Here is an 18,656-nt window from a genome sequence, read left to right as displayed (position 1 = left end):
TAAGGCATGGTGTCTCTAGCACTTGGCACAGTGCCATAAAGATTCAGTAAGCAGCTGTGGAACGATGTCCCTGGACCATGGCTGCTCAGCAGCAAACCCCCAGTGGTCCTCTTTCTCTGTTCACTCATGCACTGCGGGGCAGGGCCGTGTGCAGCCATGCCAAGGTTTTTATATAGGTGCTGTGGGTCTCAACACGAGTCCTCAGGATTGAGCAGCAAATGCACTCACCTACCGAGCCACCTCCTCAGTTCCAATGCAGCCAGCTTGCCTGAGAGCTTGCCTTTTCCCCCTCCTTCTTCTGTCTCTCCTTCCCTCCCTCCTTCATTCCTTCCTTCTGTGATACTGGGGATCAAATCCATGGCTTTGTGTATTCTCTGCAAGCACCCTACCACCGAGCTATCTATAGATCCCAGAGCCCAGCATTTTCCCTCTGCCACAAGGCAGTTCTCAATGGATTAAATTTGAGTGGGAAGGACTTTAATGTCTTTTACTGCTGCGGCTCTGCTGAGTCTCCAGGCACCGCAGGGAGTCTGAAAGTCCCTTGGCTGACTCATACTCTCTCTTCTGCTTTTCTCAGCTACGGGACACCATCGAGCAGGAGATCCGAGAAATGGGCCTGCAGATCACACCATTTACTCTCACCAAGGTTTTCCAGTTGTACGAAACCAAGAACTCTCGCCACTCCACCATGATTGTGGGCGGCACCGGCAGCAGCAAGACCACCTCCTGGAAAATTCTCCAGGCCTCTCTGACTTTCCTGTGCCGTGCCGGAGACCCCAACTACAACATCGTTAGGGTACGCAGTGGGCCGGTGACGTAGCCACAGGTGTTGGGAGGGGCCAGATCTGGGTCCAAGGAGGCCTGGGGGACATGGCCGGCCAAGCAACAAGCAGTACAAGGACCTAAGGGAGAGGACTGGGATGGGGGAAGGGCACTGGGAGTTTGGGGTGGGGCACCTCAGAAGTCCCTTCTGGTATCATTTTTAGGAGTTCCCTTTGAACCCAAAGGCATTGTCCTTAGGGGAGTTGTATGGAGAGTATGACCTCAACACCAACGAATGGACTGACGGCATCTTGTCTAGTGTCATGCGGACTGCGTGCGCAGGTATCCGGTGGGCCAGGTGTTAGGAAAGAGATAACAAGAGTGGGGGGGTGTTCTATGGAGGTGTGGTGAGCTATGGGGGCAAGGTGGGGATGCCCCTGGCGGACCCATGAGGGATAGTACAGAATAGAGTTTACTCAGGGCATGGGGAGGGGAGTTAAGAGGGTCGTAGAGACAGAGAGAGGAAGGGAAGAGGAGGAGAGGAGTAGAGGCCAGCCATGAGCACCTGAAGTGAGACTGGGGGGGAGATGGGGAGAGGAGGGACAAAGGGGTAAGAACAAGAGGGCAAGAGAGTGAGGAGGGGGCAAGCAGCCCCTTTTATAGTGCCAGGTAACGGTGGGGCGGCGCTTATAGAACCCTAACATTAGGTGGGTGAGAGAGGGTGTCATCAGCTCCCAGGGTGGGGAGCCTGGGAACAGGAAGCACCAGCGAGGTTGGAAGATGCCCAGGGAATGTCTTAAGACAAGGAAATGTGGTGAGGGACACAGGGGAGGAGGGAGAGGGAAGCCTCTTGTCCTCCGTGTCATCCTTCTGCCCCTAAGATGAGAAGCCGGATGAGAAATGGATTATTTTTGATGGCCCCGTGGACACGCTGTGGATCGAGAGCATGAACTCTGTCATGGATGACAACAAAGTGCTGACCCTCATCAACGGAGAGCGCATCTCCATGCCCGAGCAGGTGCCGCCGCCATGCCCTGGAGAGGATGTCTGCCGTTAGGGCGGGGGCGGGAGGGAAGCTGAGGTGGAGGCTGGCATGCTCAGAGTGAATTACATGGAGAGAGGTGGGTTCAGGGAAACCTGCAATCGAAGCAGGATGATGCTTTTCTAGGCTGATGGTAGACTCCGTGGGAGGACTTACCCAGCCCTTGCCTCTGGTTCCATCTCCAGCATAGGAGGCAGGGGGCCATTACTACCACAGAACAATTGTACAGTAAAGAACTTTTAAGTTAGAAATCACTGTATACACCTAGGCTGTCCCTGGCTTCATTTCCACTGGCCTGTGAAGTGTGGTCTTTATATTATGTACCGAGGTCAATATCTCCTGGGGTGTCTTGCCCACCCTTTTTCTTAATTTTAACCTCTCTCTCCCTCTCCTCCATCTTTTTTCTTTCATTTTAGGTAGCGTCTCATGTAGCCCAGGCTGGCCTAGGTAGTAAAGGGTATCCTTGGTTCCTGATCCTCCTCCCCCGGCCTCTGGTGCTCAAACACAGTGGTTACAGACACATGCCACGCACTCTTTCCCTCCATGCAAGCCAGACTTCTTTTTCTAAAGATAAACGTGAATGAGCTCTAAGTTCTTTTAGGAAGTGACTTAGTCACTGTGCTATTGCTGTGAAGAGACCATGAGTCAGGCAACTATTATAAGAAGAGAGCGCTTAGCTGGGGGCTTGCCTACAGTTTCAGAGATTTGGTTCATCGTCATCATGGTAGAGCATGGTGATTGGCCGGCAGGCACTGGAGCCGAAGCCGAGAGTGTTCCATCTTGATCTGGAGGCAGAGAGGCAGAGAGACTGGGCCTGGTGTGGGCTCTTGATACCTCAAAGTCAGCATTTGAGCAACACAGTTCTTCCAATGAAGCCACATTTACTTCAGTGAAGCCACACCTACTTCGGTGAAGCCACACCTCCTAATCCTTCTAATCCTTCTCAAAGAGTGCCACTCCCTACTGGCTAAGCATTCAAATATATGAGCCTATGGGGGCCATTCCTATTCAAACCACCACAAAAAGCAAGCTACTTATAAACCACCGTCATTATTCTTCCTGCTCCACTTTTATTCGGTACAAGCACCCCCTAAGCATGAGTTCTGGGTGTTTTCATTACTGTGGATGAGGTGCTGATGAGGACATTCTGACAGGAGTCTGCGTCCTTAGGTGTCTCTCTTGTTTGAAGTGGAGAACTTGGCTGTGGCCTCTCCAGCCACTGTGTCCCGCTGTGGGATGGTCTACACCGACTATGTGGATCTAGGCTGGAAGCCTTATGTTCAGTCATGGCTGGACAAGAGGCCAAAGGTAAGAAGGGAACTGAGGAGACGTGACTGGGGTGGCCCATAGTAATGACAGTAGAAAGAGCGTCACTCCTCGTCCACATCTAGGCAGAAATAGAGCCACTTCAGCGCATGTTTGAAAAGTTCATCAACAAGATACTGAACTTCAAGAAGGAAAACTGCAATGAACTGGTTCCAGTCCCCGAGTACAGCGGGATCATTTCGCTCTGTAAGCTCTACTCAGTGCTGGCCACACCAGAGAACGGGGTAAGGAGAGGAGCCAGCCCAGGGCAAAGGCGGAGGGAATGGCAACCCACCCATATACCTTCAGTTTGGGCACAGCTTGAAACAGGAACTTAGAGGAGAGACATCAGCAGTGACCATGGAGGTGGGCGGGGTGTGTGTGTGTGTGTGTGTGTGTGTGTGTGTGTGTGTGTGTAAGCAGGAACAGATACACATGCCTGAACACTTGCTGAGCTGAAAGTCCAGACTAGGAATTCTGAATTAAATATAGCAGGTAGTGGTGTAGCTCAGAGGCAGAGGACCTGCCTCAACTGCACAGCAGAAAGAAAAGAAGGAAGGAAGGGAAGGAGTGGGTGGGAAGGTGAACAGCCCAAGAGGCGCCTTCCTAGAGTTTCCTACCCATACTGTGGATACCACTTAATGAGAAGTTGTAGAAATTTTCAAATGAATTAATATTTCAGAAAATTTTTGTTCAGTTTATAATTAAAATAACCAAAACTTGTTGTGAGGTGGGTGTTTTTTTTTTTTTTTTTTTTTTTTTTTTTTTTGAGATTAAATCATTGCCTTAGAAATGTTTTGCATTATTTTTAACAATGTTACCAGGTAACGAAACTATTAATATATAATGCGCAGCAGTTGAGATCTCTGACAGTGTGAGTCATTCTTTATGGCCGGGAATGGTGGCACACACCTGTAATCACAGCACTGAAGAGACCCAGGCAGAAACATTCCCAGTCTAGTCCTCAGCCAGCTTGGCTTGTACGTTGAATTCAAGGACAGCATGAGCTAACACAGCAAGACCCTGCCTTAAATCAAAAGATCAAAAACCACCTTAAGAAGAAATATGAGCTGGTGTGCTGGTAAAAGCCTTTAATCCCAGCACTCAGGCAGGCGAATCTGAGTTTGAGGCCAGCCTGGTCTACAGAGTGAGTTCCAGGACAGCCAGGGCTACACAGAGAAACCCTGCCTTAAAACAACAACAAGAAGAAGAAAGGTACAAAGAAAAAGAATGTGGCGGCGACACCTTTTCTCTGGGTAGTGTTCTCCACCAAGCCCTGTTGCCTCTCTTCCAACATGTCGACATTTTTTTAACACTGCATTCTTCTCACACATGTTCAAGGGGAGCAGCACCCCTACACCGCAGGGTCTCGTGGAGAAGGTGCTGGCACTCTCAGGCCTCAGAGGAGAGCGCTGGTTGTCACTACCGAAACCCTGACTCATTTTAACACACCAGAGGTTCTACTTTGAACAAACTCTCCTGCCTATACTTTGATGCCGGCTCTATCATTCTGGATTGATATAACCCTATCCTTCTATTTTCTGTGCATTCCTGGCTAGCCTCGAACTCTAACAAGCCTCTTACCTCGGCCTCCCAAGCACTGGGACTGCAAACCTGTGCCACTTGCTGAGGTTTATCTGCAATTGTAAGCATCCTTATCCAGAATCTGTTACCAAGAATTCCTCCGCTCTGTCTGTGGCTGTGCCCTGTGATATGTCAGAGATGTCAGAAAGATGCTGAGTCGGTGGACTGTTTCCCAGGGAAGCCTGTGGGAAAGCACTTTATCAGCCGAGCCATCTCCTCAGTTCCTTAAAATGTAGTTGTTTTGCATGTGCGCGCGTGTGTGTGTGTGTGTGTGTGTGTGTGTGTGTGGGTGTGTGTATATGTGTTTGTGTGTATATGTATGTGTGTATGTATGTGTGGGTGTGTGTGTGGGTGTCTGTGTGTATGTGCGTGTGTGTGTGTGTGTATGTATGTGGGTGTGTGTGTCTGTGTGTATGTGTGTGTGCGTGTGTGTGTGTATGTATGTGTTTGTGTATGTGCGTGTGTTTGTATGTATGTATGTGTTTGTGTGTGTGTGTGTGTTTGTATGTATGTATGTGTTTGTGTGTGTGTGTATGTGCGTGTGTTTGTGTGTGTATGTGTGTGTATGTATGTGTGTGTGTGTGTGTGTGTGTAAATGCCAAAGGTTGATGTTGTGTGTCTTCTTTAATCCATCTCTACCTAGTTAAGTGAGGTCTTTCGATTCAGCTAATCTAGCTGTCCCTTTTCAACGCTAGGATTATCAGTGACTGCAGTACCCACCTAACATTTTTTTGGGGTGCTGGGCATCTTAATGAAGTTCTCATGAACTAGAAGCAAGGGCTTACTGCTGAGCCACACTCCCAAACTCCAAAACCACATTTTTAGTTATATAAGGAATCATTGAATGCATTTATTTTAAATTAGATATTACTGCCCCCCCCCCTTTTTAGACAGGATCTGGCTGTGGGCCTTGAATTTGTGATCATTTTGCCTTCTCAGTGCTGGGATTGCAGGCCTGAGCCAACTCAGCAGGCTTGGCTAGCCTTGTTCCTCTCCTGCTTCCTGACCTTGACTTCTTTCCCCTCCACAGAAGTAACGACTAAGCGGGCTTGTTTGTATAATTCTAGGTCCCTTAAAGTGCTCAGCCAGGGGTGATGGTACACACCTTGATTCCAGTGCTGGGGAGGCAGAGGCAGGTGGATCTTTGTGAGTTTTTTAACCATGTGGATCTACATAGCAAGTTCCAAGTCAGCTAGGACTACACAGTGAGACCTTGTCTCAAAAAAACCAAACCAAGCCAACCAAACAAAATTGCTTGTTGGTGTGAGACTTCACAGAGCCGTAGGTGCTGTGCCATTTAGGAGGAGATTGTGGGGGTGGTATCACAGTGTGTGTGCCTTTGGTCCTAGCACGCAGGAGGCAGACACAGGCAAGTGTCCGTGAGTTTGAGACCAGCTTGGTCTGTATAGCAAGTCCCAGGACAGCTAGGGTTATTCAGAGAGACCATGTCTCAAAAACAAAACAAACAAACAAACATCTAAAAAATGGATCATGTTCTCAAACCAAAACTATGACGTTGAGTTGTGTATTGTCATGTGCAGACACACGGGGTTGCTCTAGCTGTTGTGTACTGCAGCTGTTGTAGATTGCAGCTGTTGTGTACTATAGTTGTGGTGGAAGACTGCAGCTGTGGTGGACTGCAGCTGTGGTGGACTGCAGCTATGGTGGAAGACTGCAGCTGTGGTGGAAGACTGCAGCTGTGGTGGAAGACTGCAGCTGTGGTGGAAGACTGCAGCTGTGGTGGACTGCAGGTGTGGTGGACTGCAGCTATGGTGGGCTGCAGGTGTAGTGGATCACAGCTGTGGCAGAAGGCTGCAGGTGTGCTGGACTGCAGCTGTTGTGTACTATTTCATGGTAAATCCTGCATTTTACTTTCCCTTTCTCTACTGGTAGATATTTATGTCAGCTCCAATTTTTTTTCAGTTACATATAGGTGAGCACATGCCTGTCTTCTTGAATACTCAGGGGTTAGCTTAGAATGGCCAGATGACAGTTGTGTTATTGTGACTTAGCCTAGAAGCAGCTGTGAGCAATTGCCGTGAGTCCCAGAGTTATCTAAAATCCCTGAGGAAGTTGTAAATGAACTTCCCACAGAGAACCAGGTAGGAAGAAGGTTCATTCTCTGCCTTCTTGGTAACTGCTAAAATAGATCCTTCCATCCTTATAGCTATGGCTCCTACAGCTCGAGGAATGAAGATTATTCTAAGGAAAATTTGCCACTCTGAGCTCCCACACCTCTTCTCTTCTCCATCCAGGTGAACCCAGCTGATACTGAAAACTACTCCTTTATGGTGGAGATGACATTTGTGTTCAGCATGATCTGGTCTGTGTGTGCCTCTGTGGATGAGGATGGACGAAAGAAGATAGACAGCTACCTTCGAGAGATCGAGGGCTCCTTTCCCAATAAGGTCAGGGCCCTTATAGCTACCTGCCCCGTAGGTCCTGTATCTGTGGGACTCGCAGGACACTTCCAGACTTCAGACTCCGTCTGACCTAATCTTTGCTGCCACATCTTTGCCCATCAGTCTGTGAGCCCCACCTCCAGCTAGGAAAGAGCTGGAGGAACACCTGGTGACCCGGTTCACACACTTCTTCTCAGGACACAGTGTACGAATACTACGTGAACCCCAAGATGCGGACTTGGATGTCGTTTGAGGAGAAGCTCCCCAAGAGCTGGCGCTATCCCCCCAAGTGAGAGCGGGGTCTGGGGTGCCAGTGGGGCTTGATGGCCGATGTGGCCGGAGAGGTGGGGTCCGGAGCCAGGGTGAGCTAAAGAGGAAAAAGCCGGTTCCAGGAAGAGATGGCAAGGCTTAGGAAGTTGGAGCTACAGGTCTCAGGACAGGGTCTTTCAGGGAGGATGGCTGGGTTGGTGACTAAACCAGAAGATAAATACTAAGAGGAAGAAGGAAGTGAGAGCTGAACTGGGGCAGGCCATTGGTCCCTGAGACGCGGTTTCTCTCTTCCCCAGCGCCCCTTTCTATAAGATCATGGTACCTACTGTTGATACTGTGCGGTACAACTACCTGGTGAGCACCTTGGTGGCCAACCAGAATCCCGTGTTGCTGGTGGGTCCTGTGGGAACTGGAAAGACCTCCATAGCCCAGAGTGTCCTCCAGTCCTTGCCCTCCAGCCAGTGGTCAGTGCTCATTGTCAACATGTCCGCGCAGGTACGTGGGGTGGGGGGAGCTTGGACCACCAGTTCCTTGGCATCTGCTCTCGCCTGGAACTCAAGTGCTCGTCCCACATTACCTCTTGGTGTCCCTTGCATCTGCCGTGTGCTTTCCCACCAGACCACGTCCAACAACGTGCAGAGCATCATTGAGAGCAGAGTGGAGAAGCGAACCAAGGGTGTGTATGTGCCATTTGGGGGCAAAAGCATGATCACCTTCATGGATGACCTAAACATGCCTGCTAAGGACATGTTTGGGTCCCAGCCACCCCTGGAGCTGATACGCCTCTGGATCGACTACGGCTTCTGGTATGACCGAATGAAGCAGAGCATCAAGCACATTCGAGTGAGCATCCTGGGTCTCACCTGTGGCAGGTGGGCTCAGCCCCTCCCCCACTGGGCCCCGGGCCACAGTCTTCTAATCGTATATGCCTCCCCACACAAAAGGGCTCTGCTCCTTTCTGAAGACCCATATGTCTGGCTCCCAAGTTACTGACCGCATTGGTAACTCTCCTCACTGAGCCTGTCCGTACTTGGTGACTAGACTCTTGCTCTGCATGTTACCTGGCTTCCACTCCTCCTCTGCTCTCTCCCTCCCTCCCTCCCTCCCTCCCTCCCTCCCTTCCTCCCTCCTTCCCTCCCTCCCCCAACTCCTCCCCCCTCTTCAGGGTCTTTCTATGTTGTAGTTTAGCTGTCCTGGAACTTGCTATATAGATCAAGCTGGTCTCTTGAACTCACAGAAATCCTCCTGCCTCTGCTTCCCGTGTTCAGGGACTGAAGGCATGCGCTACCATGGCCAGACACATGATATTTAACACTGTAATGATCAGATCAGGCTGACTCAAGTCTCACACCTCCAACATGAGCCATTTCTACCAGAAACATTGGGAGTCCTCTGGCCTAGCTGTCACTAAGCATCAGAACTCTTTCCATCTCTCACCATCCCACCTGCCCTCCCCCCAACCCCCCCTTCTTTGTCTTTCCTCTCCAGGACATGTTCCTGATGGCCGCCATGGGCCCTGCAGGGGGTGGACGGACTGTCATCTCTCCGAGGCTGCAGAGTCGCTTCAACATCATCAACATGACCTTCCCCACTGTGAGGCCATGGGGGCTGGGTGGGGTGTGTACAGGGAAAACAATGCCAGTCCTTAGAATGAGGGACTGACCAAGCAAGGGGGCTCAGCCTGGAGCAGACCCACACCGGGAGCTGTGACACAGGGAGGTAGGGCTTGCTGCTGAAGCCCCTGGCATCTAAGCCAGGACAGCTGCAGAGTTTCAGGCCTGGCCTCCTGGCTCTGATGTAGAGCCTGTGGTCTCCGTGGCCACATAGAGAAAGCCTGGGGCTGAAACAAACTCCAGGAGGTGGACCTTACAAAGCTGACAGCCAGAGCAGTGCCGGTTTAGGGGACCGTGAATACAAGTTTAAGAGGACTAAAGTCAAAGCCAAACAAAACACTGCCAGGAGAAATATTCTCTTTTTCTGTTTTGAGACAAGAGCTCACTAAATGTAGTCCACAATGGCTTTAAATCCTTTCTGCCTCAGTTTCCCGAATGCCAAGTCTGCAGGCATGTGTCACTACTGTGTGTATCTTGTGTATCACTACACACTTGGCCCTTTCTGTTTTGTTTTGTTGGGGGGGGGCGGTTTCCCTGGCTGTCCTGGAACTCACTCTGTAGACCAGATTGGCCTTGAATTTACTGAGATTGGCCTGCCTTTGCCTCCGGAGTGCTGGGATTAAAGGCATGTGCCACTACGACCTGGCTAATGCTTGGGTCACTCGGCGATTTTCTTCTTGCCCGTGGCAGCTGTCACTTTTCGGGGATAGTGGTCAGTTGCAGCCACCAGGGCGTGGCTGTAAGAGCGGTCTGAGGTGCCGGCATCAATGTTCTTCATGATGAACACTGCGTGCGGCCAAGACCAGCACCGCTCTCCCGGGCTTCATGGACTTACCCATTTCGACAGCAAGCAGCCAGCACCCAGTGGGGATACCCAGTTCTTATACAAAGACCAGCACCCAGTGGGGATACCCAGTTCTTATACAAAGACCAGCACCCAGTGGGGATACCCAGCTCTTATACAAAGATCAGCACCCAGTGGGGATACCCAGCTCTTATACAAAGATCAGCACCCAGTGGGGATACCCAGCTCTTATATAAAGATCAGCACCCAGTGGGGATACCCAGCTCTTATACAAAGATCAGCACAGTACATTACAGAGCCATGGCGAAGCCTGAGAAAAAGGAAGGCACCAGCGGCACCAGCCTGACTTATTTGGAATGTTTGTGTGTATTATACATAGTTTGCATTTTTTTTTTTAAGGATTATATAAAAAAACATGATTTCTCCTAATTAGTGATTTGCTTATTTATTTAATGCCTATTCACTTCTGCTTATGAGGTGAGCTCTGCATTTGCCTCATGCTGGCCCAGGAACTTTAGGAAGTGAGTTTGAAGTCTCTTTCTAGGAATCCCAGATCATCCGCATATTTGGCACCATGATCAACCAGAAGCTTCAGGACTTTGAAGAAGAGATAAAGCCCATTGGGAACGTGGTGACAGAGGCTACCCTGGATGTTTACAATACGGTGGTACAGCGCTTCCTGCCCACACCGGCCAAGATCCATTACCTCTTTAACCTCCGGGACATCTCCAAGGTAAGCCTTGGCCTGAGCCCCCCCCCCGCTTTGACCTGGCTCAGCCTCCTCAGCATTTTCTTCTCCTTAAAATAAGCCGTGGGAGCTCCATGCAGGGCTAGAGCTCGGGGTTAACAGCACCAGCTACTCTTACACTGGATCTGGTTTCGGTTCCTAACACTTATGTGTGACTCACATCTGTGTGTAACTCTAACTTCTCCACTGCACACAGGTAGTACACAGGCATACATGTAACACTTGTACTTATAAAATAAAAATAAATCTTAAAAAGAAGAAGAGGGGCTGAAGAGTTGGCTCAGTGGTTAGAGCACTTGTTCTTGTGAAGGACCAGGATTTGATTCCCAGGACCTGTGTGGGGGCTTGACGCCTTCTCAGGCACCAGGCATGTGCACAAACATACAGGCAAAGCATTCATATGAATAAAATAAATCTAAAAGAAGGAGAAAGGGAAAGAGGAGGAAGAGGAGGAGGAGGAGAAGGAAGAAGAAGAGGAAGAAGAAGACGAGGAAGAAGAAGAAAGAATTATTCTATAGCAAGGGGCTGAGGAGATATGTGAGGGTCAGTCAGCCACTGGCATTGCTTTCTGGTCTTCTGCTTGTTTACAGTTTTTGTTGTTGTTTGTGTTCGAGACGGAATCTTGCTGTATAGCTCTGACTGTCCTGGAACTCTCCATGTAGACCAGGCTGGCCTCAAATGCATAGCACAGTGAGACACGGCGCTTGCTCCCGTCCTTGGGTGCTGGGATTAAGGCGTGCACCACCATGTTCTGTGTCTCTGCACTTGCAGAGGCTTGAATTTGCTCTTCAGCACCCACACTGAGTGACTTGCAACCACTGGTAACTTCAGCTTTGGAGAATTCAATGCCTTTTTCTGGCCCTCGTTGGCTCCTGCACATATGTCACGCCCACCCCCAACACACACAGATGTTCATACATACACATAACACACAAATACACATACATGCACATAATTTTTTAATCTTTAAGAAAGTAAAAAAATAAGATTCTACAGCAAAGCACATGCCTAAAGCTACCCTATCCTGAAATGCTGAGATCTTGCTCTTGCCTTCAGCTTTGCAAAGAATTTCTTTCCTCCCTCTTCTTCAATGATCGCGTCACCTCTCCAGGTCTTCCAGGGCATGCTTCGAGCCAACAAGGACTTCCATGATACCAAAACCAGCATCACCAGACTCTGGATTCATGAGTGTTTCAGGTGACGTGTCTGTGTCCTGGCCAGACTGCCCTCCAACCCCCAGCCTTGTTCCCAACTTTAGCCTTCGCCTCCGACTTGACTTCATGTCCCCAGGACTGTTCTCTTCCTGAGATCCTCTCCAACTGTTTCCCAACAGAGTCTTCTCTGACAGACTGGTTGATGCAACAGACATGGAAGCTTTCATGGGCATCATAAGTGACAAACTCGGCACCTTCTTTGACCTCACGTTCCATCACCTCTGCCCCAGCAAACGCCCTCCCATCTTTGGTGAGCCAGGAGCTGGAGAGCCTTTGGGCCTTAGGAGGTTGGGGTTAGAAGGACAGGGCCTGGGGCTAATGGCCCTGAGGAACCTCTAGGAAGGACCAGGCATTGGGGATGCTGATGCCCTTCTTCTGTGGCCCAGGGGACTTCATGAAGGAGCCCAAGGTCTATGAAGACTTGGTGGATCTGACAGTATTGAAGACAGCCATGGAGACAGCCCTGAATGAGTACAATCTGTCTCCCTCTGTTGTGCCGATGCAGCTGGTGCTCTTCCGAGAGGCCATTGAGCACAGTGAGTGCTTGTCGCCTCCGACCCTTCTTCTTTGCAACCACAGGTTCCCCTCGAAGGCCACCCCCAAATCAAGCTCTAGAAGTTGTTTTTCCTTTCCGGTCCAACCATACTCTTGCGCCATTGTGGTTTATTTTATTTATTTGTTTTTATTTTGAGACAGGGTCTTGCCATAAAGCCCTAGCCAGCTTGTGTGAATTGCTGGTTAGAACAAGCAGGTCTTGAACTTTTGACCCTCTGCTTCTCCCTGGGATTACAGGCCTGCAGTACCTCTTCATGAGTAGTAAATGCTGAATTGCCTTCAGAGCCTTAGGCACCACCCTCCCCCCTCCTACTTCCTGATGTGTCTAACTCAGCCTCAGAGGTTTTGACCCCATAGCCCAGAACTTTGGATTTGCTCACCTAGTGCATTACCTGTGTCACCCTGTTCCCCAGTCACTCGGATCGTGCGTGTGATCGGACAGCCCCGAGGCAACATGCTATTGGTGGGGATTGGAGGCAGCGGAAGGCAGAGTCTGGCCCGCTTGGCGTCTTCCATCTGCGAGTACAACACGTTCCAGATTGAGGTTACCAAACACTACCGCAAACAGGAGTTCCGAGATGGTACGTCCGGGCTCCTGAACATAGGCAGAGGGCTTTCGAATGAAAGATAAGTTGCTTGCCGGGTGGTGAGGTGGCCCTGGCCTCGGTGCTGGGAGTGCTTGTGGCTGTGGGAGGACCTTCCAGCTCAGAGGCTCAGGATGGGGAGTCCGAAGTAAGCCTTTTCCTTCGCCCTTCACTTGTTCGGCCAGATATCAAGCGCCTGTATCGCCAGGCAGGAGTAGAACTCCAGACCACGTCTTTCCTTTTTGTGGACACCCAAATAGCCGACGAATCCTTCCTGGAAGACATCAACAACATCCTTAGCTCAGGCGAAGTCCCCAATCTCTACAAGGCTGACGAATTTGAAGAGGTACACAGTTCCTTCAGTACGGAGTTGGTTCTTTGGCTTCCCTAACAAACCACCAGAATCCCACAGATTCCACATCTGTTTCTGTAGCATCCCCAGCCTCCCAGATCAGTCCCTGTGAGGCCTGTTTCTCATCAGTCACGCCACCCCACCCCCAGAGGCTTCACTGGGCGGGGTTGCTTTAAATCCCATTCTAGTCTGCCAGGCTAACCTGCTGACTGTCTGATACTGCTGTAAGAACTTCAGTCCTCTGACTCAGTGTGGTTTCTGAACAGATCCAGAACAACATCATAGACCAGGCCCGGGCAGAACAGATCCCAGAATCCTCGGACAGCCTCTTTGCATACCTCATTGAGCGCGTGCGGAACAACCTGCACATTGTGCTCTGCCTGAGTCCCGTGGGAGACCCCTTCAGGTGATGCTTCCCAAGTTGACCATCTCCCCATAGGCCTCCCCCACTTCGGCTTTCTGTGTTCTTTGGAAGTTAGCTCGCCCCATACGACTCCCTCCACAGTTTAGGGGCGTTACCCACATTGTCCTGGGTCGGCCCACCGGAGCCTTTTCATTTTCCCAGACTCAAAGTCCTTTCTCGGTAAAGAACAACTCCCCTCCTCCAGCTTCCAGAAACGACCTTCCTACTTTGCAATCTCTTTGAACCTGACAGTCTTTGATGGCCTTGAGCTTGTGGAATGGTGCAATATTTGTCCTTTTGTAACTCACTTCACTCTATAATGGCCTCAAGGCTCATCCATATTTAAAGGATGAATAGAATTCACATTATGTATACACCAAAAGCAATTTTTTTTTTTACTCCTTCTTCGTATGACTGGATATTTTAGGGCAAGGAAGCTGGAAGGAAGAGGTCTAGAGTGGCATTGTTCACCTATGACCTCAGGCCTTAGGTAGCCGAAGCCAGAGGACTGGTGTGAATGCGAGACTAGTCTGGGCTTCATAGCAGGCACAAACAAGGGTAGCCAGGGTGACCACATATAATGTCTGTATATGTGATACCCTATCTTAAAAAAGATGTAACCAAAATAAACGTAGGAAGCGGGCAGAGCATCTGTACGGAGAGGCAAAATGGGTTACTGTTTTGCTTATGTTTTTAATTTATGGCATAGAATATGTTTTATTTACCAGGGGCCGGGTGCCAGGCTGAGCATTCCTCTTGGGTTACCTCACCGAATTGCCAACACCCTTAGTAGATACTGTTAATCTCCTTCTAGAGATGAGGAAGCTGACGTTAGGGAATATTAGATCAACACCTAGGAAATGAGGATCTGGGCCTTTTTGCTCTGAGACCTTAGTATTATGCTGAGCTATCTATTTCTGAGGAGGTAAATTCTGAGGAGTGTATAGGAAGAGGACGACGGGGCCCTTGGATCACTGCACAGCGGGTGGACATGTGTTAGAAAGCTAAGGGCTTTGTGAGTAGACCTAACTCCCCTTGACATCTTCCTAGGAATTGGATTCGCCAGTACCCGGCCTTAGTAAACTGCACAACCATCAACTGGTTCTCTGAGTGGCCCCGAGAGGCCTTGCTAGAGGTGGCTGAGAAGTACCTTATTGGAGTGGACTTGGGGACACAGGAGAATGTGAGCCTTCCACCTGACACATCCACAGTCCCCTTTTGTTCCCTGCTCCACACCCTGACCTCCCATTCTATATTATTGGCTTCAGATCCACAGGAAAGTGGCCCAAATCTTTGTCACCATGCACTGGTCGGTGGCTCAGTATTCCCAGAAGATGCTGTTGGAACTGCGGAGATACAACTACGTCACACCCACAAACTACCTGGAGCTTGTGTCTGGATATAAAAAGTACGGAAGCCAAGAGACACGGAGGGCCAGGGTGTTGGTGTCTTTTGGAGATGTTGATTGGTGAAGTGATGTCCTGAAGGGGACAGGCTGGAGGATGTGGGCGCTGTGGGAGGGGGCAGGTGCGCAGAGGCCTTAGTTATTCCTACAAGTGAATTCGAAGAGGAACTCACAGTTTACTTAGGAGTTCATCAAAATCTTTGTAATCTTCCTCCCCACCCCCAGTGTCCCCTACACTGGCATTCCTGTGAAATGGGAATACATGAGGTGAGGTAACACATGCCTAGAAATCCCCCACACTAGGAAGCTGACGTGGGAGGGTTGTGACTACAAGGACATCCTCGCTGCATATCAGGACCCTACACAAGTTCTGAGACGGTGGCTCATGCCTTTGTTCTCAGCTCTCAGGAGGCAGAGGCAGGGAGAGTCCTGAGAGTTCAAGGCCAGCATGGTCTACATAGTGAGTTCTAAGCCAGTCATCAATACCCTGTCTCAAAATCAATCAATCAATCAATCAATCAGATCAAAACCACACACACAAACAGGGCTAGAGATATAGCTCTGTGTACACAACATGCTAGGTTTGCTTTCCTACTACAACATAAACCTCAAAATGGTGGCCTATGGTAGTAATCTCAGCACTTGCAAGGAAGCAGGAGGATCAGAAGTTCAAGGCCCACAGGGGACTGTAGTTCAAGGCAGCTAAGGTCAGCTCCGACTACATGAGATCTTACCTCAAAGCAAAATACAACCAAAACAAAAAAATATGAACAAGCAAAGCAGATAAAAACAAAATTTGAAGTGTGTGTTTCTACTCTCCCACCCAACCCAGTATTTCACTTTGGACACCAAATATGTGGGCAGATTTTCCCACAAACCAAACAGTTCCCCCAAAATGACTGTATGTCCTAGAATTTAGCATAATCCTAAACTATCTACTTGGAGTTAGAATCAGATCCTACAGGTTAAGGGCCCAGTTGAGAGCCGGGGACTAAGGCCCATGCTGTTTTTCCTGCGTATCTGCCCAGTTTAGCCGAGCTCAGTGGTTTGTAGCAACTATAGCTGGCGTATTGTAAAGCATATTCTCTCTTATTTGACTTCTCTTGAGACAATATCTCATGTGTGTAGCCCAATCCGGCCTTGAACTCGCTGCGTAGCTGACGCCAGCCTCAAATTTGTAGCAATCCTCCTGCCTCAGCCTCCCTAGTGCTGGTGTCACACACGATCCACTGCATCTACCTCGGATGGGTGTTTTAATCAGTGTTGGCAACGGTGGTGTACATCTTTAATCCCGGCACTCTGGAAGCAGAGGCAGGCAGATCTGAGTTCAAGGCCAGCCTGGTGGTCTACAGAGTGAGTTCCAAAACAGACAAGGTGACACAAAGAAACCCTGCCTATAAATAAGTATGTAAGTAAGTGAACGAATAAATAAGTGATTATCTTTGTAAGAACCATAGCCCACAGCACCTCACCCATCTGTCATGTATTTTAGAGTAAGGTACCAGCCCTTCCTTCCCCGACATCCCCACACTCCGCTCTTTTCCTCTTGCCAAACATTTTGATAAACCCTTTAGTCCAGGAAATACCCACACCTTTCCTAAAAAAAGTCCAGATTTCTAGCTTCTCTTTAAGCAAGACCGGGGCCCCATTAATCCCTACACGGAAAGAGGCTACAGGGGGCTCACTTTCCCCTTTGGGTGGGTTCGTATTTTCTAGACGATTACAGTCCAGCCACCTGCTGCACTATGTGGGCGGTGACGTGGCCTCAGGTAGAGGAAGTGATGTGTCAAAATGATATTTAACACACTGATTTCAAGCATGGTGACAGAATAAATCAGAGTAAGAGGAAGACTTGTGGGGAGTTTGTTGGAAACAATACAGACCCAACCAGCCTATGTGTCTGTATGTGAGGGCAGGAAGTGGTCACAGAAAGAGAGACAGACAGACAGACAGACATCGGAGAAAGGAAGATTCTGTAGGACACCTCCCTCCGTGGAGTCTCTCCATACATGCCTTACCGAGCTCCTCTGCAGGCTTCTGGGAGAAAAACGGCAGGAGCTGCTGGACCAAGCCAATAAGCTTCGAACTGGATTGTTCAAGATTGACGAAACTAGGGAGAAAGTCGAAGTGATGTCACTGGAGCTGGAGGACGCCAAGAAAAAGGTGGCTGAGTTCCAGAAGCAATGCGAAGAGTACTTGGTCATCATTGTACAGCAGAAGCGGGAAGCCGATGAGCAGCAGAAGGTCACTTGCTGGGCCCGCCCCCCACTCAGCTCGGGTTTTTCCATTCTTCCTTCTCCCCAGCCCTACGGCTCCCACCTATGCTCAAGACACATCGGAACTTTATTTTCTCTAGGCTGTCACTGCCAACAGTGAGAAGATTGCTATTGAGGAGGTCAAGTGTCAGGCGCTGGCTGACAATGCCCAGAAGGATCTAGAGGAGGCATTGCCCGCCCTTGAAGAAGCCATGCGGGTACCAGAGGCTGGCACTAGATGATGCCAGGAGTGGGGATAGGGCCAGCCTTCTTTGACCCTGGGGATCTCTGGAGAATCTGGGTGGGGGGGAATGTGACACCTCAGTTGGGCCTGTGTCCTGGAAGGAGATTGCTATTGAGGAGGTCAAGTGTCAGGCGCTGGCTGACAATGCCCAGAAGGATCTAGAGGAGGCATTGCCCGCCCTTGAAGAAGCCATGTGGGTACCAGAGGCTGGCACTAGATGGTGCCAGGAGTGGGGATAGGGCCAGCCTTCTTTGACCCTGGGGATCTCTGGAGAATCTGGGTGGGGGGGAATGTGACACCTCAGTTGGGCCTGTGTCCTGGAAGGACCCATTTTGCTATCCTAGTCTCTGAGTCAGTCCCTTTGCTTAGGCCCTAGAGTCTCTGAACAAGAAGGATATAGGGGAGATCAAGTCCTATGGACGACCTCCTGCCCAGGTGGAAATTGTCATGCAGGCCGTCATGATTCTTCGAGGCAATGAGCCCACGTGGGCGGAAGCAAAGCGGCAGTTAGGTAAGCCAAGGGCATTGTGAGAAGAGACTTTCATTTGCCCAGTGTTTATTGATTGAGCGCAGGCTGCAGAGACCCTCGGGAGCACAGGGCTTAGGAGGGAGAGAAGACCTAAATATGCATTAGAATTCTTTAGGAGGACAGGGAGAAGCCGGCTCCTCTCCCCACAATCAAAAGAGCATTGATCTGAAGCTATTAGAATGCAGGGACAGGAGTGTCTTCCTTCCCTGTGGGGACAAGAGCAGAAAATGAGATGTGACTCTTCTCTTTGTCTGTCTCTGTCTCGCTCCCTTACTCTTTCTCTGTGTGTATGTGCAGATATGTATGTTCTAGGGGGTATGCTGTATGTATATAGGCTTATATGTATAGGTGTTTGGTACCGTGACTGGCTTTATTTAAGTGTTGGGGATTGGACTCAGGTTTTGGTACTTGTGTTGTAAGCACTTTACTGGCTGAGCCATCTCTCTAGCCTCTGGACTCTATCTTTTGTGGCTTTCTCCACTTTGGGTTCCCACAGCAGAATGTAGCGGGGGGGGGGGGCAGTTTTTACCCCTAAGAAAGTACAAAGCACATAGGAAGAGTGCTGTTTTGGTTTGGGTGCTTTG

At 49.8% G+C, this 18,656-nt stretch overlaps 1 protein-coding gene across 1 annotated transcript in view; it reads left to right on the top strand.

The window, feature by feature from the left end:
* DNAH2 (dynein axonemal heavy chain 2) overlaps nt 1–18,656 on the top strand; it is a gene marked incomplete at both ends in the record, with an annotated part of 113,807 nt that overhangs the window by 71,507 nt on the left and 23,644 nt on the right. The window contains 22 exons of the mRNA XM_080923998.1: nt 578–796; nt 987–1,104; nt 1,644–1,780; nt 2,975–3,112; nt 3,196–3,354; nt 6,949–7,101; nt 7,293–7,384; nt 7,662–7,860; nt 7,984–8,208; nt 8,854–8,958; nt 10,328–10,516; nt 11,643–11,728; nt 11,865–11,995; nt 12,132–12,281; nt 12,714–12,881; nt 13,070–13,230; nt 13,503–13,642; nt 14,690–14,822; nt 14,908–15,047; nt 17,078–17,288; nt 17,401–17,517; nt 17,913–18,054. Coding sequence (XP_080780124.1) covers nt 578–796; nt 987–1,104; nt 1,644–1,780; nt 2,975–3,112; nt 3,196–3,354; nt 6,949–7,101; nt 7,293–7,384; nt 7,662–7,860; nt 7,984–8,208; nt 8,854–8,958; nt 10,328–10,516; nt 11,643–11,728; nt 11,865–11,995; nt 12,132–12,281; nt 12,714–12,881; nt 13,070–13,230; nt 13,503–13,642; nt 14,690–14,822; nt 14,908–15,047; nt 17,078–17,288; nt 17,401–17,517; nt 17,913–18,054 — 3,313 coding nt within the window. The remainder of the gene's footprint in view (nt 1–577; nt 797–986; nt 1,105–1,643; nt 1,781–2,974; nt 3,113–3,195; nt 3,355–6,948; nt 7,102–7,292; nt 7,385–7,661; nt 7,861–7,983; nt 8,209–8,853; nt 8,959–10,327; nt 10,517–11,642; nt 11,729–11,864; nt 11,996–12,131; nt 12,282–12,713; nt 12,882–13,069; nt 13,231–13,502; nt 13,643–14,689; nt 14,823–14,907; nt 15,048–17,077; nt 17,289–17,400; nt 17,518–17,912; nt 18,055–18,656) is intronic.

This window comes from Micromys minutus (genome assembly GCF_963924665.1).
Source record: "Micromys minutus genome assembly, chromosome: 10".
NCBI classification, from domain to species: Eukaryota; Metazoa; Chordata; class Mammalia; order Rodentia; family Muridae; genus Micromys; species Micromys minutus.
Note: the sequence above shows the minus strand (reverse complement) of the source record. Positions and strands in the feature narration are given on the sequence as shown.